At 57.1% G+C, this 21109-nt stretch overlaps 5 protein-coding genes across 5 annotated transcripts; 2 read left to right on the top strand and 3 right to left on the bottom strand.

Annotated features, from left to right (window-relative positions):
- Positions 1–1481: 1481 nt before the first annotated feature.
- B0I36DRAFT_372467 (LysM domain-containing protein) lies at positions 1482–4082 on the top strand (the record flags this gene model as incomplete). The annotated part of the gene is given in 3 exon segments (XM_046160120.1): positions 1482–3258; positions 3269–3273; positions 3711–4082. 3 exon segments carry the CDS (start codon positions 1482–1484, stop codon positions 4080–4082), a joined length of 2154 nt encoding a protein of 717 aa, XP_046017502.1.
- Positions 4083–5710: 1628 nt separating this feature from the next.
- B0I36DRAFT_420838 (amidase signature domain-containing protein) lies at positions 5711–7862 on the bottom strand (the record flags this gene model as incomplete). The annotated part of the gene is made up of 5 exons (XM_046162169.1): positions 7671–7862; positions 7491–7620; positions 6988–7422; positions 6521–6914; positions 5711–6499 (listed from the first exon to the last, which is right to left on the bottom strand). Exons 1-5 carry the CDS (start codon positions 7753–7755, stop codon positions 5711–5713), a joined length of 1833 nt encoding a protein of 610 aa, XP_046017501.1. The 5' UTR covers positions 7756–7862.
- Positions 7863–8954: 1092 nt separating this feature from the next.
- Positions 8955–9365, bottom strand: B0I36DRAFT_346362 (uncharacterized protein; the record flags this gene model as incomplete). The annotated part of the gene is made up of 1 exon (XM_046156455.1): positions 8955–9365. One exon carries the CDS (start codon positions 9363–9365, stop codon positions 8955–8957), a length of 411 nt encoding a protein of 136 aa, XP_046017500.1.
- A 1671-nt stretch (positions 9366–11036) lies between these two features.
- Positions 11037–13091, bottom strand: B0I36DRAFT_372465 (permease for cytosine/purines, uracil, thiamine, allantoin-domain-containing protein; the record flags this gene model as incomplete). Its single annotated transcript, XM_046160119.1, has 4 exons — positions 11037–11075; positions 11382–12319; positions 12376–12721; positions 12804–13091. 4 exons carry the CDS (start codon positions 13089–13091, stop codon positions 11037–11039), a joined length of 1611 nt encoding a protein of 536 aa, XP_046017499.1.
- Positions 13092–19445: 6354 nt separating this feature from the next.
- On the top strand, positions 19446–21067 carry B0I36DRAFT_316071 (uncharacterized protein). Its single transcript, XM_046152958.1, has one exon. The coding sequence runs from the start codon at positions 19456–19458 to the stop codon at positions 20887–20889; it is 1434 nt and encodes a 477-aa protein (XP_046017498.1). The 5' UTR covers positions 19446–19455; the 3' UTR covers positions 20890–21067.
- The last annotated feature ends 42 nt before the right edge of the window (positions 21068–21109 follow it).

Raw genomic sequence — 21109 nt, 5'->3', positions numbered from 1 at the left:
GGAAAAGCAAATCTGCCAGATTCGGACATGCTCCGGTCGGGGTTACCTCGCGAGGCCAAGATCAATAGCTGCTCGCGTGGAGTGAAGCAGGGGCTGTGGATGAAATATGGTTTAGCCCCCGGAGTGGTGCCTGCAGGTACCCGCCGGGTGGCGCCTGAGGATGGTCAGCTAGACGCTGGAGCCTGAGTCAGGGCTTTGCTGTGTCTCTCGGTGCAGGCCCTGAAGGGTCTCAGACACGTTGGATCCTCGGGTTCGGGTTCAACATGTCGATTTTGCTCCGGTTCACGCAGCCAAATGAACTCTAGGCTGTCACATCACATGCGCGCACGGACGAAAGTTGCAGAAATAGTCGCCTCTGCCAACGTGATGCCCACCCACTTCAAGGGGTGTCCGGAGCGCAAGCCTCAGACATGTCTCCCAGCAGAGATGTGATACCGTCGTTTCTGAGCAAAATCGCCGTCCCACGAACGGACCATCCTCCATACTCTATTCAACAGACTACAATTTGCTACCCCGCAAAGTGGCCCGTTCGCAAGACGGCGAATTTGTTCAGAAATGGCGGTAGAAGAGCAGCGGCTGCTCGCACTTCAATCTCAGACAGCTCTCCCGGTAGGGATGTGATTACAAAGAACATGACGGGCGCTTAGAGAAGGGCAGGAGCATGTGATTGAGGTGTCCTGACACGCAGGTTGTCAGATCAGCCCATCGCGAAAAGGGTCCGGCTAAATCCATGGCAGACTCTTGAAGGGACTAATGAGCATTTCTGCGCCGCTTGGACCCTGGCGATTGCGGGCTGGACCTTGCCAGGCTCAGGTAGACGGAAAGACCCGCCGTTCGACAGGGTCGGGTAGCTTATTTCGTCGCCGAGGAGAGGTGGATGTGCAATACTTTGTCGATCCACCACCACAAAGGTTCCTGCAGCCCCTTGCATGGTGCATCGGAAGGGTCCTGTTAGTCATTGACGGTAGTGGAATCAGCCCTGCATAGTGAGGTGTCATCGGCCTATAGGCGCTCAAAAAATGTCAGCCCTAGTAAGGGTCCCCGGCTGGCGGGATTGGTCCTGCTTTGGGCAAGCCCGGGCGAGTTCCGTCTGCCTCGGACTCAGACGACCACTGAGGTTTGATTGTCTTGTCGTTGATATCAAGTTTAAGCGAGTAAGAGTCCTCGGAAGCGGTCGTGCTTTGCCTGGCTGTCCCTCGAGCTGGGGTTTGGCTTCTGACACACGAAAACCTCGCGGTTCTGACCCCCTCGCAACTCCTTCTCCCCGGACATAACTCTACGGAACCGCCTGTCCGCGTTCTCTGTGGCCAGAAACACTCTCCCGTCCCTCTCTTCTGGGCGATTTCGTGTCACTTGCTTCTGTTGGTCTTTTGATCTGGCAGAATTCTAACACAGCACACGCTCTCACAATGGCCGCCTTGCGGCGCTTCGTCCTCGGCCTGAGTACTCTTCTGAGCCTCAGGCCCGTGTCTGCCGTCAAGATGTTGTATGACGATGTCCTCCCGGACGATTTGCCGTCGGCCTGCGTCACAGCTCTCATGGCAGATGTGGCTTGCGATCGCCTCGTCCCTGATCTTCGCCCAGACTTCTTCTATCCTCCAGCTTCGCTTGAGCGTCTTTGCACGACCGGCTGCGCCACGGCGCTCCAGTCATGGGAAGCCTCGGTGCGGTCCGCTTGTGGCATGGACATTGTCATACCTGTCGAGTTCGACCTGCCCACGTCACCTATTGCGATACCGGCCACTCGTCGCTACATCTACGATTTTACATGTTTGAAGGAGAACAATATAGTCTGCGGTCCAGTTGCAGCCTTGGCCGCTGTGTACAGCAATCCTGGGGTCACCATCTTCAATTATCTGAGTGAGGTCCCGGCTGATTCCACGCGGCCAAGCAACTGTGACGCATGCCTCGCCGCCAGGTTGCGCGTGCGCAGCGGCTCTCCCTACTTCGACGGCCCCATTGTGGCAAGCGAGTCGCAATACCAAAGCATGACATCGAGCTGCGGCATTGCCGGCAAGCCCGCGACCACATCGACCATTGACTATTTCACCAGCCAGCCAGAGCCGACAGACGAGGCCTGCAGCGGTACCACGTACCAGATCCAAAGCAGCGACGACTGCTACAGCATCTCAAAGGCCCAGAGCGTCGGGACCGCCTGGATGTTGGCAGATAACCACCTGACCGCGTACTGCGCCGACTTTCCTACGTCGGGAAGCCTCTGTATCACCAACACTTGCAAGACCGCCACGGTCGCAAGCAACACAACCTGCGCGGCAATCGCCGAGTCCGCTGGCATCACCGAGATGCAACTCCTGGCCTGGAACCCTATCATCAACCCGGTCTGCTCAAACCTCAACATGATGAACGGCACCACTCTATGCATTGAGCCTCCTGGACCCAGGCTCCCCCCGCCGGCGACGACTGATCTCCCGCCTTCGACGCCGACCACCGCTGCCCCTATCCCCACAAACACTGCCGTAGGATCAGACAAGCCGTGCGGCCGCTGGTATGAAGTCGAGTCGGGCGACTACTGCAACCTGCTCACCCTCAAGTTTGCCATCTCTCTCCCAGACTTTCTGTTCTTGAACACTGGCATCAACTCCAACTGCACAAATCTCTATGCTGCCGAGAGCTACTGTGTACAGCCTGTAGGAGACATCAACACCTATCCCGGCCGCCCTGGATACGTGTCGTTCACTATCGACCCCAGTGCATCTTTTACTGGCGTGCCGTTCACCATGCTGCCCAACGCCACCATGACCCTCTCGCCGAGACCTACTGAGACTCCCCTGGCTCCTGGCGTGCGCGACGACTGCGTATTCTACTTCATGGGTGAAGACTACCAGTTCTCCCCTGACCAATTTGGCTTTTGGAAGAGCAACTGCGAGATCGCGGCAAGCATGTACGGCGTCGACTTTGACAGCTTCGCGGCTTGGAACTCGCTGACAGCAAACGTCACGGATGCCGCTTGTGTCTTTGAGGTTGGCAAGCGGTACTGCGGCTCCTGGGGCCTGATGCCGACGCGCACTAGCACTGAGGAGCTCGAGCCCACCGCCACCGACGACGGCAAGCCCAAGCCTCCGGCAGCCACACACGACGGCCAACCCGCGGACTGTGACGGCTGGCACGTCGTCGCAGAGAGCGAATCGTGCCAGTCTGTCGCTGACAACGCCGGCATCTCCCTCGAGGACTTCTACGCATGGAACCCCGCCGTGTCCAGAGACTGCTCGACCAACTTCTGGCTCGGTCAGGCCTATTGTATCCACAGGCAAGGTCAAGGCATCAGCATCTCATCGACTGCGTCGTCTACAACCACCCCGACTACTACCGCGAGCCCCACGCCGCCGGGCCCGACGCACACAGGCCAACCGGCGAACTGCAACAAGTGGGATGTCGTCGCTGAAGGCGATAGCTGCGGCTCTTTGGCTGCAGACAACGGCATCTCGGTCGACCAGTTCTACGCATGGAACCCTGCCGTCTCCAAGGACTGCATCACGAATTTCTGGATCGGCCAAGCATACTGCGTCGGCATTTCCTCCTCTTCCAGCCCACCAGTGACGACCACATCATCGTCAAGTCTGCCAAGCAGCCCAACACCGCCCGGCCCTACACACACTGGCCAGCCTGCCAACTGCAACAAGTGGGACGTTGTCCAGGAAGGCGACTCGTGCGGGTCAATCGCCAGCGACAACGGCATCTCGGTCGATCAGTTCTACTCGTGGAACCCGGCCGTCTCTCGTGACTGTGTGACAAACTTCTGGCTGGGGCAGGCATACTGTGTTGGCGTCTCCTCGGGTTCCTCGCCACAGCCCACTCGCACGACGACGACGGCAGCGCCGACGACGGCGAAGCCGACGCCCCCGGGCCCAACGCACACTGGTCAGCCCGCCAACTGCAACAAGTGGGATGTAGTCCAAGACGGAGACTCGTGTGGCTCCATGGCGAGCGACAATGGCATCTCCGTCAGCCAATTCTACGACTGGAACCCGGCAGTCAGCAGGGACTGCGTGACAAACTTCTGGATAGGACAGGCGTACTGCGTTGGTGTGTCTGGGTCTAACGGCAGGATTCGTCGTGATTGAGTGGTGGTCCAAAAGGGTGGTGGCCTTTACTCCATTTAGTTACTTCACAGCACCGAGTCTGCACACCAACTATGGGATTACCTGACAGAACAATATGTGTCAAGTCGTTGAGTGATAATGCATGGATTGCTGCTCTGCCTACTCGCGAGTGTTCGTCGCCAGTCCCGGTCGAGGTGAACCCTGCTCAATAGACGACACACAAGAAAGAAAAACTTATACACAGCCACCTGTATGGTGCATGTGACAGTTCTTTGGCCACTGAGCCCGTGCGGTGTGGCGTTGTACTTTTCGGCCCATGTCTGGTTCGCCTCTGGTTCATGGTTCCAGCAAGGAGGCACTCGGTTTTCTCACCCTTCAGGACGCTGACTGTTACGTGCGAACCCCCCTTGTATCAGAAAATATTGATTCACGAGCGTCGGAATAGCTTTCAATTAACTGCGGAGAATTGTATTGCAGGCCTCTGAAGGGGATCAGGCGCGAGGCTCAAATCAAGGCTTCCTCAGTGCCTTGATGGGCGCTGTGGCCCATCTTGGAGCAGCGAGACATGTCGAGTCGCATAAAGGTGAATCGAAAACGAGTGAAGTGCGAGTTGGAGTGGCCGGCAAATCAGGCCGGGGCTGTGCTCAAGGCAGATGCTGCATCATTAGGCAATTTGCGGTGGGTGGCCTCCCGCAGCCGACGTGCGAAGATGGTGTCACCGAGGCCGCCAAGAAAGAAACCTCCATGAGAGAGAATATAAAAAGATACTCAATGTCCACGACTGGCTGCCTAGTCTATTTGTTCTGTTTCTCCAAACCTTGACCCAAGCTCGCTAGCCACCGACACCCGTACAGAACAAAACAGTTTTGCTTCGCGAAGGTCGATAGGCTCTTTTGAAACTTCACCCATCATCATGGTGAGCTGTTCAACGTTTGTACCCGACCAGTACCGGTTTGATTCGTTGACTCCTCGCGGATCTCAACCTAGCTCCTGAACAATCCTACTGGTGCCGGTGCCCTGCACTGCCCACGATGCAACATGAAAGGCTCGTACCTCACCACTCGCTATTCCAACCGCAAAGGCAATGCCGGCAGGCCTTATTGCAAGTGCATCCCCTGTAACCAATTCATCGCCTTCCTCGACGACTGGGGCCTCAGCCCCGAGAACCCACTATGTGCGTGCGGCACTCATACCCGGCGCCAGGTCTCGGGCCCGGAAACGCGGGTGGCAAGACACGCGCACTACGTGTGCGTGCTCGGCCGCTGCAATCACTACGAGAAGCATCGCGACGACAATGGTGCTCCTTGGCAGATCGATACCAGTCTGATTGCGAGTCTGGCGGCCCTTAAGATCATTTGAGTATCAAGAAGTCATGTTTCGATGCTTACAGAGCACCAAATCTCTAATGGGACTTTCACTTGGGTATGCAAGGTGACGAAGTTGGCGCGTGGGGGAATGATTGGCTACAAAATCTTTTGTCTCCAAGATCAACGAAGGCGATCAGGAAATGAAAACTTCGGGAAAATGTTAGACACGGTAAAGACTCAGAAATGATGACAGTTCTATACCATTTTCGCTCTATGGGCGACCCACGGACCAATTGCATAACGCTCCAATTAGTGTACATTTGTGTGATAGAACCACGTCTCTCAAGCTTTCGAACAAGAGTAAGCGTTGAGACTGCTGTTGCTGCAAGTATACCCCGGCCACGTCGCCAACCACGGCCCCTTGGCGGTGAGGTATTCGTGCCACATGGGCTTCTCGTTCCACTGGAACAGGTCCTCCATCGCCGACGCAACTTCGACCAGCTTCGCCTCGCCAAACTTCTGGCCGTACACGCACATGCCCATCGGTGTCGCGAAGCCGTCCTGGTCGACCGGCACCTGTGCAACTGGGTATCCTGCATACGCGGGCACCGAGGCACAAGCATTTCCGTATCCGCCACCGCGGCCGCTTGGTACGAGAAGTCCGTCAAGAGCCACGGCAGTTGTTTCTCCCGTAGTCTCGTCAACAGCGACATAGGTGTGGGCAGAATCAATGGCCTGGGCGGCCGTCATCCGGCCCCAGCCAAAGGCAGTCCAGAACGCAGAGCCCATCTCGCCCTTGGTCGCCACCGCGGCGTCGTAGAAACTCTGTCCGGTCTTGGGGTCCCACCACCAGGTGCCGTTGCCCAGGGCGCCCGTGGTGTCGTTGTGCGCGTCGTTCCACGCGGCCATCTCGTCGATTGTGCTCATGCCGTGGCGCGAGTCGTCCTCGGGGAAAGACCAGTTGGCCAGCCACTCGGCGTAGCCGACAGCCATGAGAGTGCTGAAGACGGTGACCTGGTTGAACTGGCTGGGTATGCTAGTCGGGTTTCCTCCGCCGTACGGGCTCGCAATGGAGTCGAATCCACGCGTCTTTGTAGCATAGGTCAGTAATGTTCCGTAGCGTGACAGCGTCTCAGGAGTCGCAGTACTTACAGTGATGTTGTAAATCGTGGCGCCGGCCGCCTCGAGCTCTTTGATCCGCTTGTCGTACTTGGCACGGGTGCCGGGGCTGTTGATGTGTCCCTGGGAGGCCCAGTATGGGAACCATGGCAGACCCAACTTCATGCCCTTCAGAGCTTGCTTCTTGACCACCTTGGACGCATAGCCCTTCTCGGGGTATGAGCCTACTCCAGTCAGGGTCAGGTTGTCGTACTTGTCGGCGCCGACCATGATATCGAGAAGGATGGAGACGTCCTTCATTGACCGAGCCAGTGGGCCTGGAGTGTCGTGGTAGTAACTTCCAGTCACGACACCGTGGCGAGACATGAGTCCTGGTGTGGACTTGATTGTGTACAGGCCGAGTTGCGCCGAAGGATGTGTCAAGGAGCTATTCCGCCAAAGAAGAATGAAAGCGTTAATTGACTTGCTGGTATGGAAGTGCACGAGCTGTGTTCACCTACCCGTGTGTCTCAGTTCCCAACGCAATAGCAACCTGGTTCGTCCTCACAGCAATCACAGAGCCACTGCTGCTGCCGGCAGTAGACTGCGTGAAGTTGTAAGGGTTGCGGCCTTGCCCAGTCCTGCTTGAATATCCACTCGCATAGTTGCTCAGGGCGCGGTGGTCTGCAGCCTCCGACATGGTGCTGTGCCCGATGAGCACACCACCGGCAGCACGCACTTTGGCAACGACGGTCGCCTCGGACGAGTACCGGCCGCCCAGGAGGACCAGGGTGCCTTCGCTCGTGTTGTGCTTGTCATTGGTGTAGTAGTTGTCCTTGACAAGAAAGGGGATGCCGTGCATGGGTCCGCGGAAGTGTCCCGCGGCACGCTCCTCGTCCATGGCGTCGGCGATGGCGAGCGCATCGGGGTTGACTTCGCTGACCGACTTGAGGTACCTGAAGCTCGCAGTCAGTCATGCAGCGCTTCTTGACGCGCAGATTCCGGGCTCGGCGAGCTCACATACTCGTTGGTCTGTTCGATGCGTGCCAGGTAGCAGCTCACCAAGTCGCGACTCGTCAACTTGCCGGCCACCATGAAGCTCTGGAGAATCTCGATCGAGAGATCCTCAATGTCGACGCCCTTGCACTTGGGCACTTATCAGGGTCAGTCAGAGCTATTGGATAGGCGCATCTGGGCTACTTACTAGGGAACGGGCCAGCTGGAATACAAGCTCCAGACACGGCCCCAGCCAGAGCCAGAGCAGCTCGGAGGACGTGAGTTGAACGCATGTCTACTGATGCCACGAAGTGAAACGAACGGGTCGAAGACAGCGCGTGTGCGGACGCGTACCCGTCCTTCTCTCGTTTTCAGGGTCCTCGCAGGCCTTTTATTATTATGCGGCCATTCCGCTGGCTTATCTCAGTCGTGACTCGGTCGGTGATAGCCGACCATTCTCGGCCGCTTGTGGGGAATCCCAGGCGCGTTATCGGCGGCCTATTATCCTTGCCCAGGCTGGCTGAGGGCTTAGCGGCTCTTACATAATGCTGGCAGCACATATGGCATTGTGCCGTTGAGATCCACTCGTGAGGTTGAATAATCTCAATGACTCGCGCAGGAGCTGCCACTCAGCAGTTTATCTCCCGCGAACCGGCCCCTCGGAGTCGTTAAGCAATTCACTATCTCTTGGCAGCGGGATCGGGGCCTGCTCCGCCCTGGTTTTCGCGAGGCCCACGTCTTATCGTTGGCACCGGCAGCCCGGACCACCGCCCAACTTCCGTCGGATAGCGCTGTTTGTAGGGTGGAGTGCTTCGGCCCCCATTATCTCTCGAGGGATCACCCTGGCAGTCCGGCGGAATTCTACGTCATTCTTGGAGTTGTCGCACGCATCACGATGTGCCTTCACGTGCTGTGAGACCTTACACGCCACTGTGCATTTATGACCCCTCAGATTACCGCGAGCTTGTCATCCGGCGCAGGCTCAGGTATGGCTTTGGAGGTTCGGCACAGACAGAGCAGCATAGTATTCTTCCGTTTGGTCATGGATTGATCCGCCCACGACATTGCCTCTGTCGAGCCAATGTCTTGACAAATCCACCGCCATGTCATAATGGGGTATGGGGTTGCACCATCACTAAGCTGCTCCAGGGGATTACTGGTTGGCTGGTCCCTTTATGCGAGGGCTCCCAGTGATCTCGTTGGTACGGTCCAATACAAGCTGAAACACAGCCTCTGACCGGTGATAGAGAGCTGAAAATCGTGCAACTCGCACAACTCACGATGTATAATTGGGTCTCTATGTGGACAGAGAAGTGTACTTTAATCATTGATGAGGCAAGTAATATCGACCTAAAGTACAAGACCCCGATGCCATCCAACGGTACTTGAGGCACAATGGGCACAATGGTCAAGCTCTGCTCGGCTGTCTTGACGATTGTGGATTTTCCATCTAGCTTTCCGCTGCAGGGAAGGCTGATGCGGCCAACTGCTCTTAACGGCAACGGGCATTCAGTCCACCACAGTCTCCCGCATACCCATAGTCGCAGCACCCGCCGGAGGGGTTGCACTCATAGATGTGCGTCGACACACGCTTGGCCGTGATAGCCCAGCTACCGTCCGAGATGAGGACGCAGTTGCCGCAGTACTGCCCCTGCGGCAAGCCCTTCTTGCACTTGCAGCCGTTGGTGCTGCACGCGCGGGCGACAAGCTCGACGCCACTCGGGGGCTCACGAACCGTCAGGTCAGGCACAGTGGCAGAACCAGCGTTGCCCACCTCGCGCTCGAGGGCGATGGGGTGGGTGATGGCAGTCTCCCCATCGATGTTGGGCATGGGAGCGGCCTCAGGCTCAGCGATGGCTGCGGCCAGCGGCGCGACGAGGGCGAGGATGGCGGTGAAGCGCATGGTGAAGGTTGGTTTCTGTGTATTGCCGTGTGAGTCAAGTGGTTGTAAGGGTAAAGCAAACGTCTGTGTAGTATCACGTACTGGGTCACTTGTCGTTGAAGACGAGGTCTTTGGATAGAAATGTCCTGATGATTCTGAGGTTGAAGCTCATCGTTGCGGACCACGAGCTGGCTTTATATAGACTTTCACCGCCTCATTCTACCATTATGGAAGCACGGGCTGATGCTGACACCTTCCGTGCAAAACTAGTTCTTGTCTCTCCTATGCTTGCTGTGTGTAGCTCTGTGCGACCGTGACTTCGTCTACAGTCTGATGGCTGTAATGCCTACCATCGCGAAGTCCGTACAGGGCGGGTACATCTCCCGCTTTTCCGACCCCCCCTGTCTTGTCTCCTCGCATGTATGTCATCCTGGGATTCTACCGCCGCCGGTCCTGCGTGGACGGAATAAATGTTGGCCGTTGCCACCCAATCAAAGGCCGTGTTGGTGAATAGAGTTGGCGGCCCGTCGCGGCTTGGCCAGTCTAGAACAACGGCCCCTCCACAGACGTTCCATCGAATGCCCGAAGTGGTAGGAGCCCGCTGCATGGTTCCAATACACCGTGCGTCCGACAGCCGCTGCGGCTTGAAAGAGTAAAGTGCAGGCCTTTGTTGACCTATCTCGTTCTCGCCCGCCTGGACTTTTGTGTTGGCCTTCATGCAGGCCAAAAGTAACGGCGGATCCACGGGCCATCCATACATCTAGATGAAGACGATAGTCCAGAAATACGGCATAACTTTTGCCCGAGTCTTGGTGTAAAACAAAGTTTCCTGCATATTTGGATCGTGCGGGGTGCATATCTATACGACAAAGGACCCCCAGAAGTTTCACCTGGGCCACATAAAAATCTGGTAAACGGGTCTTGCTCAATGCGCCCGGGGGCAGCCTGCCATAAGGCATGGTTCAGAAGCATAAGCACAGCTGTCGTCTCTCTGCGAAAGGACATCGTTCACTTGGTTAGAGCGAGTCGGCGCCCTGTTTTCCTCGAGGAGTACGAAGTCGCAGTTCGTCTCACCAGGCGCGCACATCCCTGTGGTTGCCAGTAAGCAATTCACGTTCGTCTGTGCTGGCGTCGCAACTTGCGGGGCTTTATGCAACGAGACGCTGGTCTGCCAGGGTCGTTTTCAGCTATGTGGATCTTCGCGGACAAGCGCAGCACACGACTGACCTCGTACTGAGATGATCCTCAAGCTCTTGTGTGCAGCAAATCAGCCACGCTGTGGCCAATGAGACTTCGCACAGCAAATGTGTCTCACATTGCGCGGAGTGAGATGTCATGCCATTACGCCACGATGACACGACGCTTCAGTCTTCTTGGACGTCTCCGCGGGCAGGGGACTTGAACGGCAGTCCGGCACGGGTTGTGAATGCCGCTTCCCCGTAGCGACACGCAGGATGCCAAGATATTTACCAGCGGCTGTGGGAGAGTGGTGTGCTCATTTATACCGTGTTGGACACATCAAATCGGCCACGGCTCGGCGAAAAAAGAATACGGCTCTCGGGGCCGGGGGCTTTGAATGACATCCAGGCTGTCCCAACCAACTTCCCATTCTTGGCTATCGTGCAGCAGAAGCACCATCATCCTACTCAGTCCTCGCCCGGTACTGATTATATTGACATCGCGGTTAATTGATTATATTGACATCGCGGTTAATTGATCTTGCGCCGAGAGCTACAACCACTTTCGAGACACAAGACGATTATCAAACATGTCTAGAACATCCCTTTTTGTGCCCTTGGGATTGTGTGGGGGGAAAGTGTCAATTGCTTGAATCATGCAGAGCTACGACTATGCCGAGCTCGAGCCCAGCTACGACAAGTACGTTCTTACCCATGTGATGAAATCTCATCGTCATCGTAGCGTGCTTCAAACTTCCACCGCGGCCTTTTCCTTGGATACATCGACGTGCCCGGAGCCTCCATCCCCGCTGGAGCTGCGCCGCTCGCCCTCGATGATGTGTGTGCGCTCGCGACCCACGAGCTCCTCGAAACGCATGGCCTTGGCCTCCTTCATTGCCGCGTCAGGGAACAGCAGACACAGCGCCGTGTACACGACGAAAGCGGTTGCGAAAGCGAGGATGTACCCGAGCGTGAAGATCTGCATGGCTGGCTGGAGGGGCGCGGCCAAGGACGTGACGCCGAGCGAGCCCAGGAAGCCGGGGAACTGCAGGGCTACACCGATAATGTAGGCCACGTATGCACGCCAGTGAAAGCCTTTCGTGTAGTAGTAGCGGCTGCTCGGATCGGCCGAGTAGAGATCGTCGATAAAGTAGTTGCCGTTCCGGACGACATAATAATCGGAGAGCATGACACCGATAAGCGTAGCTATGAAGATGCCCATTCCGATCACAGCGTTCAGAAAGGTTGCGCCATCCACAGAGACCTTCCATGGGACCATCAACCAGCCGCCCAGTAGAGAACAGATAATGGAGGCCCGGATATAGTTAATACGGCGGGGCCAAAGCGCTGTAGCATCGCTACCAAAGGGTAGGATATTGCAGACATAGTTGGTGCAAGTGTTGGCGAAGATGAAAGTAACAGCGGATACCAGGCATGCGAAGCGCGTGCTGCTCGAGAAATTCTCCGCCATAATGGCCTGGAGGAGCAGCGCGGGCGACCAGTACGCCTCGCCATAGATCTCCCGTGAACAGGCTGCTGTAAGGAGACCTAGGCAGACGACAATAGTCGCGGACCACGGTGCCGAGATGGACTGTCCGATAGTAGCGTCGCGCCGGGAAGTGGCAAAGCGGGTCACGTCCTGGCCTGATGCGACCAGGGGCCCAAAGTTGCCATTGAGCGCCGCGTTGATGGCGGCCAGGATAGCCCATGCGAGAGCAGTGTTTGACGCGGCGAGCTCAGTCAGCTGGAATTCGCCAGGTCCTCCAGAACGGTACATTGCCCATATGAAGATACCAACTTTGATATGACGTCAGTGAAGCACGCCAACAAGCAGGAAAGAAATACCAGCTTACACAGATTCATTGGCATGGTCACGGCCTTGACGTAATACATCCACTTAAGCTCGTTGGGGCGGTAGAAGGATGTCCAAAACTGCAGGAGCCAGTTCAAGAAGAAGGCAGTCATCCCGCGTGTTGTAATACTGGCAGATGCGGGGAGGTGATTCGGAATATTTTTCCAGGCATCGCCAAATATCGCGATGAAAGCAACATCGATGAAAGTGCCGCCAAAAGCGGACTGTATTCCATACCATACAAGGTCGAGGATAGAGCGTGAAAAGATGGGCCAGAGGCTGCCGTAGATACCAAAAGAGGCACGAATGACAATGGGGAAGGGTATGTGGTAGGCGGCACCAGAGCGCTAACATTGTGGCATAGGTATTATTAGCAATGCATTTGACCAGGCGCGGAGCTGCTGAAACAAGAGAAGACTCTCATCTTACACAGTTGAACACCGCAAATGCACCGCCAATCATGTGGGCGATGGCACAAGCGATCAGAGCGTGCCACCAGAGCAAACCACTGACGACCAGCTGTGAGCCAATCGAGAATACGCTCACGCCCCACGATTCAGCCAGCCAGTATGCGGCGAACGTCTTCCAGTTCCAGTTGCTCCGCTCCTCGTCGACCGGCTCGAGATCCCAGTTGGTGATTGCGGGGCCGCGCGGGTTTGCCTCGATGGCGTCCTTGTCCATTTTGAAACTGTCGATATATCGCGCCCGAAGGCCCATTTTCCAGGCATCCATCTTGCCCATAGTGTCAATGTGAGCTGCTGACACCTTGTGCTCAGAGGTCGGTCGGGTTGGGCGTCGTGAGCACTCCGCGGCTGTGTTCACCCATAATGGGCGACACATCGGGGGTTATATAAATCTAGCTTGCGTCAACCTGCCGCTCTAGAACGAATGAGATCGCTACCCCTCGTCTCTGGGAAGTTGGAGATACCACGTTGGCAGACAGGGGCCCGGACAGGGCGAGCTTATCTCTCGATGCAGGCGACGCGGGAGTTGCTGACCGACTTGCAGAGGGAAGGTGAGCCGCCAAATGCTATGCAAGCTGCTTTTCCTAGGAACAAACCCTCAGATCCTGGGATCTGGCAGTACGTGTGCTCCTCACCTCGCTACGAGTCAACATCAAACATTGAGCATTTGCACCACGGCGTGCTTCCATGATCCATCTCGTACTGTGACGCTGCATGGCTCGATCAATAGTCGTCGCATTACAATGGGTGGCAATGCCTATAGGCCTGCCACGACGGCGGAACCACCATGCCTAGATCCCTGTGTCGTCGATCCCGATGGCACGTTTGAAGAGGGGAAGGTCCCAGTCAAAGCAGCGATCCGTCGGCAGGCTCGCCCCGACCCCTGTACACTCGGGACTGTCTGGCTGGTTCGTGTCTATTCGGCCAAATGCTCCTCCTTGGTTATGTTTCGTGGATGGGCCAATGTCGAATCTCGAACGCTGGATTCTTTGGTCCCGACGGCCCAGACTATCCGTCATCGGGGTCCTTAAGACCCGGTGTCTCGGGCGTTCAAAGAGGCACTGAAGGTGTTGGGAGTTCAGGCAGAGAGGTTTGGGGATGCAGGCACGCAGAGAAAGTATGACAGCTAAACACTATCATTATATCTTCTCCAGTTCCGTCAGTGCGTGCGGCAATGTCTGTGCACTATTAAATGTTTGAATCACTCATGCTAGCACGGTTACCCGCAGGCCGCGTTGCGTGTTCAGCTTAGCTCAAGTGCCAAGACCCGTTCAAGGTGCACTTGTCGATTTCCCCAAAGATCGCCGGAACAGTGCTTCCGAAAAGGGTGCACTGCTCGCAGCCAGACACGCGCCAAGGTGAGGCTCTGGCCACGTGAAATCCCGGCACTGCAACTGGTGGCGTGCTTATTTCTCTCTCTCGCTCTTAAGTACCGGTCAATGCCCGGGGCCGATCATTTCATGGTGCACAGGCGCTCTCTGCGCGTACGGGGATAACTCTATAAATCAGCTGGCCATCAAGCGCAGGGAATGGAAAGCCAGCACTTTCAATTGTGACAGCTTGGGCATGGTGCAACAAGAGGAGGCGGTGCCGAGACGAAAATTTGAAAGCCTGAGGTTTTTTTTCCGGTGTAGGTAGGAACAAGATGAAACCTTCTGGCCAACACGAAAGCCTACAGAACTAGTGCAAGCTCGCTACCATGGAACTCGAGCTTCAACGGAAACTCGCGCAACTCCGTGGCGCGAAAGCATCCACCTGATGAGGCACGGCGCAATAGCCCAGACGGAAGATCGCAGCCAGCCGGAAGCTCATCGGTTGTGTCATGGCGAGCTGGGCTGGAGGGTCCGGAACGGCTCGCCCGCTTCGGAACAACTGAGCCCACTGAGGAGGACCCCTGTGGGCCAAGCTTATCGCTCCCTCAGACAAAGAGGCAAGAGGCCCCACGCCAGGCCTCGGCAGATTGCCTGCGAAGCGTGCGCTGTGCTGGTCGCCAGAAACAGCCATGATACGTCAATAGAAGAAAAATGCCCAATGGGACACGCAATGCGGATCGGAATGCTAGGTGCTTCTCTGCGCAAGCAGGGTTCTCTACAGGTGCGACTTTGGATCTTGCAACCCGCACAAAGGCTGGCTCCGTGTGCGCATGTGTGGAGGATGACATGCTGATAATCCTGTTTCCTGCTTTCTCGTGTAGTCTACACTGCCTTCTACCTTTCCTGTGAACAATAAGGGCATATTGCTGCATGCAGACTTTGAGATGTTTGGGCTCGGAGGATATGTGGTCGGTTGTATTGACGACACTGCCCATTGCACAGCCTGCTCATCCCAGTCAAGACGGCTCCGTACTTTGCTGTACAATCATCCAAAGTTCAGCGGTGATCTTCAGTCAATCTCGCATACGCCTTGATGCTGAGGACCGCTCTGGTGGTCCCAAGTCAAGCACGCAGTCCCGCGGAGCTGCTAGCCTGAGCATCCATGGCGCTATTCTTACCAAGAGTTGATTACCGGCCTTGGTTTCATGGCTGAACAATGAGCTCACAATTGCATTCTGGCAGGACGTAGTTGGCCCATTTACGAATGACCAGAGCGTGTCGCCGAAAAAGTTGGCGGGCAGTGCTGACACTCGAGCAGTCCCATGACACGGCAACTGCATGTCAGAATAACAGACCACGCGCGACGCATGATGAAGGTGAGACGGTAAGAGAAGCTGTCCAGTCCCCACAGTCAATCGTTGGGAAGTTGTCCCGGCGTGTGCAACGAGGGCTACCAGTTAATACCCCTCGAAGCGCGTGTGCTGAGCACTCAACGATGATGCTTGGCCAGAGTGTCGGACAAAGTCTTGAAGAAACCCCTGTCGTGCTTCTTTAGCTCACCTCCGAGACAAGCTGGTGCGTTGCGCGAATTAGCATTGGATAATTGTCGGATAAGCACGGGATGGGACTGCGCCTCTCCTGTACACATGCAGCAGGCCACAAATTGTGACATGCGCATGCCGAAGCTCGTTTCTGATTCAGAATGATTGCTGTCGCGAGATTCTAGCCAATTCACTCTTGGAAATTTATGTCGCGAGGCACGCCATTTCAAGGCATCATTTGCTCTCACTATGACTCAGATCGTCTCATGTCTTGAAGACACAACTCCGAGATTGCACCCCAGTAAGCCCTAGCCGAATCCAGCCTTCCGGGCTGGCTACTCAGATGCAGTCTTAGTTCTGCTGACAAGATGACAAGCTGGGAAGGGTTACCCCAGACAATCTAGTCGCTGACAGCCATGCCAAGATGGTACAAGGACGCTTCCCTCGTCCCGGCGATCCCTGCAGGATGTGCGCTTAATGGTGCCGCCTGTGTCAGACCCACTGACTCGGCCGGTGCTCCACAGTCAAGGGGATGGGTGGTTTGGAGATGACGATCAAAGATGCAGCCGTCCACTGGCCATGAAATCCAATTGACCAGTTCGGGGTGTTATGTCCATTCAATTCAGGGCGGAGTTATATGGTCAGAAATGCAAAGAAAAGAGAACTGCCTCGATTGTGGTATCAGATGTCTAATAATAATTCGCTACTCGGCAAACATAGCCCAACGGAAACAAAAGAAACCAACCGTTGCTGACGCGGTGGTCGACCGCGGGAAAAGTCGGCCCATGGCTTGAACGCAGTCATGAAATTAACGCCCTAATGAAAATTCGTACACCGCATCCCAACATTGCACGTTACAGCAGAGCACACCATCTGCGCCTTGCCCTGGCTACACGGCTAGGCGGACGGCATTCTTGTGCATATCTGCTCGTGAGCCAAGTTAGCATTTGCCCCACGGGATACCTGCAGTCTTTAATGTGGGGGGATGGGGACTCACTCTTTGCCATGGCTGCAGAAAGCTTGGCCTCATCCTCGTTGAAGGTCTTAGCGGACTCGCTCTTGACCATATACCAGGGAACGGCTTGCCGGGTACTCGAGCAGTTCTCGAAACTGGACTGCTCCTTCTCAGGGAAATAGGACGATGATGCGGAGGAGGCCGAGTATGTGGAGGCGGTCCGTCTGAGGGCTGCGGCCTTGGAGGAGGAAGACTTGAAGAAAGGCATGGCTGTGGTTGCTGGGTGTTTTGTTTTGTTGCTTGGTTTGAAGCGGCTGTAGCTGCCAAAAGTGTGCTTGTGGGTAAGTCGGTGCTGTTGAGGAGTCGAGTTACGATGGTCTTGTGTCTTGATGAGTGGTAAATATCGTTTTTCACAATGGAGATGTGGATTGAATATATATCAGCCCTGTAGTCAACCTCGTCTCGCGGCAACAGCAGAATTGCAGCCAAAGTTCTGCACCAACTTCTCTGGTCTGAGTCACCCGACTCTATTCCGATTCGAGGTAGTCGTCACCAGAAGGCTAAGGGCTGAGCCCGGGACTGCGCCATGTAAGGTTGTTGCACATCTCGTTGGATCCCTGCCCGGCACTAATTACGTGGTCCTCGAGTGCCGGCCGCGTAAATGGCCTGGATCCGGACCCCTGTTGGCGCCAGGCAGCCAGGAAAATAAAAAGACAGAGCCTCAAGCGGACCCCAGGCAGCGGGATTAGCATTAGCAACCCCACCCATCTCTCTGGCGCCATTGCCCACGCTGACCAATCAAGACAACCCAGGGACAGCATTTGGGACCGTCGGAGCTCGGAGCTCGGAGTACTGCCCCTTTCGGTGCTGACTGCTGTTTTCCTGTTGGTCCTCTCTTTCTCCCTTGAGTCTGCCAACCCCGAAAAGGCTTCACTTCTCGCTGGACACCGACAGTTGCGAGGCAAGAGACAATCTGGAAGCCTGAACACCGTGACGTGGTCGGCCGCGTGTCAGAATTCGAGAGGCTCCAGGCAGAACCTGCTTGGCGGCCCGTCACGCGAGGATAACAAGTGCAGCAACTCTCGCGATCCCAGCCGGCATAGCCACGCCAACGGGGCCGGAGTTGGCACCGCTCACTGCACAGCCCGCAACGAACAGACCACAAAGACTCTGGGTCCAGCGGTATACAGCCTCGGGACTTGCATATTCGGTGTACTCCGTGTCAGACCTGCCCGCTCAAGGTTTCCAGGCCCTGCATTGGCAGAGGCGCAGCGCCTGGGCAGGGCTACCGCAGTTGACATTTTGTGTTGCACAGGGGAGAGCAGAGCACTGACACTCCAACGCCGACACGGGGGCCACCCGGACGGCACAAGCACAATGGAGCACCCGGGCGGCGGTCAAATCGTCGACCTCGGCCGCCGGTCGCCGGCACAGTCGGACACGGCCAGCAGCAGCACCAACACCACGATCCTGGCCGCGAGCAATGGCGGCCCACCCGCCAGAGCCACAGAGCCAGCATCCGGGGCGACAACGACTCTAACGACACGCTATCGGCGCAACGGCAAGCTGCAGTCATGTGAGCCTTGCCGGAAGAGCAAGCTGCGGTGCGACCACTCGCTGCCGACCTGTGGCCGTTGCATCCGCCGCCGCTGTGCCGACAAGTGTGTCTATCACCCCCATCCCATGACCCAGACAGCCCGTCCCCCTTCGCCAGCAGACACGCCCGCCACCACAACCGCGGTAGGCTCAAGTGTCGACCAGGGCTTGGTCCTCTCGTCGTCTTCCGCTCCGTCTTCACGCCGTACCTCGCAGAGCCTCCAGCAGGGACGCGGGGGCAGCGACAGTGGGGTCGGCAGCTGGAGCAGGCAGGAGCAGAGCCCCTTGCCCAAAGACCCCTTCAACACGTTCAACAGCAATGTGCCCTTACGGACCCAGTCCTATAGCTACTCGCCCTCTCTACCCTCCCCTGCCTCCTCCTCTTTCCAAGCCCGACCACGCCCGCCTGCCAGACCCTCGACATCCCAGTCGGTCCAGCCAGACACGGCGGCCAATAGCCTGTCCAGCCCCGTGAACCAGGATTACATGGGCGCCACTTCCTTCTCGTCCATCTTCTCCGAGTCCCTCCCCAAATACGGCCTTGCCGCAGAGCTGCAGTGCCTGCGACAGTTCTCTGCCAACCCTCACCTCGGCGAGACCTTTGTGTCCCCTTCTGAGGATGCCGTCATGATCGAGCAGTGCTCTAGGGTCCTGGCCCTCTTCCAGGATCGTGCCCTGATCGAGACTCTGATCAACCGGCTGCTCGAGATATGCAACGGCTCCGTTGATGTCTTTGCGGCCTCCATCATCAACGGCTGGCTCGAAGGGCTGTGGTCTGTCCATGGTGAGACGCTGGCTAGCCAAGATCCCGCCGCGATACGAGCGCTCTGCGACTTGCTCTGGCGTAATACCAGCACACAGATCTCATATAATGGAAACACCACCCCGGAGGAGTGGGTACAGGCTGCCACAGGTCCCAACATCCGCTGGGAGGTGCTCGGCATCATCCTGGCGGCCACAGGCGACTGCTGCACCTGTCTGACCTCGATCGACCCGATCTTCAGTAAAGGGGTCGACCGCATCCAAGTTATGCGGCATGCCTCTCGAGGGGCCAAGCTGTGCCTCTCCTTCTGCCAGGACATGTCTGCGGCCATGGACGACCTGCTGCTCTTCCTCACGCGGCACCTGTACAACGTGACGGTGGCCACGTCGACTCCCAGCTCCTTCACCACCTATCAGGCATCCGGGACCGTCATCGCCGCGGCCATCGCCATGGGTCTGCACGGCCCGGACGAGGCCGACTCGGCGCAGCGCGTGCCCTTCTTCCTCTCGGAGCTGCGCAAGCGCGCCTTCGCGACCAGCTACGCACAGGAGGTCGGCCTGGCCACGTTCCTCGGCCGCCCGCCCCGGCTGTCGTACCGGCACTGCCGCTTCACGCCGGCCTCGGGGCTGACCAACGAGGAGATCCTCCTGCCCGCCGAGCAGCGCCGGGAGCTGCTGACCAGGCTCGACCCGCACGGCTTCCGGCTCGACGGGGTCATGAACGAGCAGGCCTTCCGCAAGATCTGGTGGACCCTGTCGCCGCGGCGCGAGGACATCCTCGAGCTGTCCCTGTGCCAGTTTGGGCCCGACGAGATCCTCCGCCGCGCGGCCGAGATTGAGCGGCACATGGAGGAGCTCTGGACCATCCTGCCCGAGTCGATGCGCAGCGCGCGCCACGGCCCCGTCGGCTACGACCGGATCTCACCGTTCGAGCGGCTGCTGCACGACCTGTGCCGCCAGGCGTTCCGCTCCAACACGCTGCTCCTCCAGCGCGTCATCTTCCAGCAGGTCCCCGGCATGTCGTCCGACAGCCTCGTCCGCAACGCATACCACTTCCTCGACGACATGCTCAAGTCGGCCCAGCGGCCCGAGATGGCCACGACGTATCGCGTAGACGCCCTCTCCCAGCTCGTGTTCCACGGGATGCGCTGCGCGGCCATCCTGGCCGTCGAGCTGCTGAGGAGAGAACAGCTGGCAAGCAGTGGGAGCAATGGGTCGGGCAACAGCGGCAACAACAATAACAACAACAACCAGGACCCGGCATTCTCGCGCGGCCGGACCATCAGGCTGCTGTCCGTGTTCGTCGCCCAGCTCAGCAACGTCGAGGAAGGCGAGATGTGGTATCACAACTGTGAGCAGGGGACGGGCTTGATCAGCCGGATTCTGGACAAGGTGCTCGATCCCCAGCCTGCGCAGCAACAGCAGCAACAGCAACAGCCACAGCAGCCAGGGGCACCGACAGAAGCTTCGTCTGCAAGCTGGACAGCGGCGGCGGAGCAGCAAGAGTCTGACATGCAGGGCCAGAGGGACGCCGCCGCCGCTGGCAGCACTGCTCAGCTGCCCAATACCGCCGCGACGGTCCCAGGCACCCTTCACCCGTACCCTGACATGCCGCACCTGACTTGTGAGCGAGACGGCACATCAGTCCTGCCGCGCCAGCCAGAGTTGGCTGGCAACACTATGCAGTCTCAACAGGCACCCCAGCAGAATGTGAATGACCCGCAGCAGCAGCAACAGCAGCAGCAGTACAACAACTTCAACATGGCTGATGTGGGGGTTGATCCCGCCTCTTCAGAATGGGCATTCGACTTCTCGCTGGACGTGCCGCTTTTGGGCAACGACGCGGATCTCATGCAGTGGTTCGAGGCACAGAGCGCATATTGAGCTCTGAGTTGGCCTTGGGAACAATGATGTGGACACGATATTATTCTGTTTTTTTTTAATGGCATCAAAGATACCTTTTTGTTTGTTGTTTCGGGAAACTCATAATAAAACAAACACGTCTGTCGAGCAGCGTGGGCTTTCGGAGTATTGTCATGTTCAAGAAAATCATTGGGCGCCCAGATAATCGACGTAACGTGAATCTTCAAGATCTTCTTTCAGG

Source organism: Microdochium trichocladiopsis (genome assembly GCF_020744255.1).
Source record: "Microdochium trichocladiopsis strain MPI-CAGE-CH-0230 chromosome Unknown B0I36scaffold_2, whole genome shotgun sequence".
In the NCBI taxonomy this organism is placed as follows: domain Eukaryota; kingdom Fungi; phylum Ascomycota; class Sordariomycetes; order Xylariales; family Microdochiaceae; genus Microdochium; species Microdochium trichocladiopsis.
The sequence above is the reverse complement of the archived record's forward strand: the minus strand, read 5'-3'. Positions and strand labels throughout refer to the sequence as shown.

What these genes read in the sequence shown, in the direction of transcription:
- B0I36DRAFT_316071 (XM_046152958.1), top strand. Translation starts at nt 19,456, where the DNA reads ATGGGTCTGCACGGCCCGGACGAGGCCGACTCGGCGCAGCGCGTGCCC.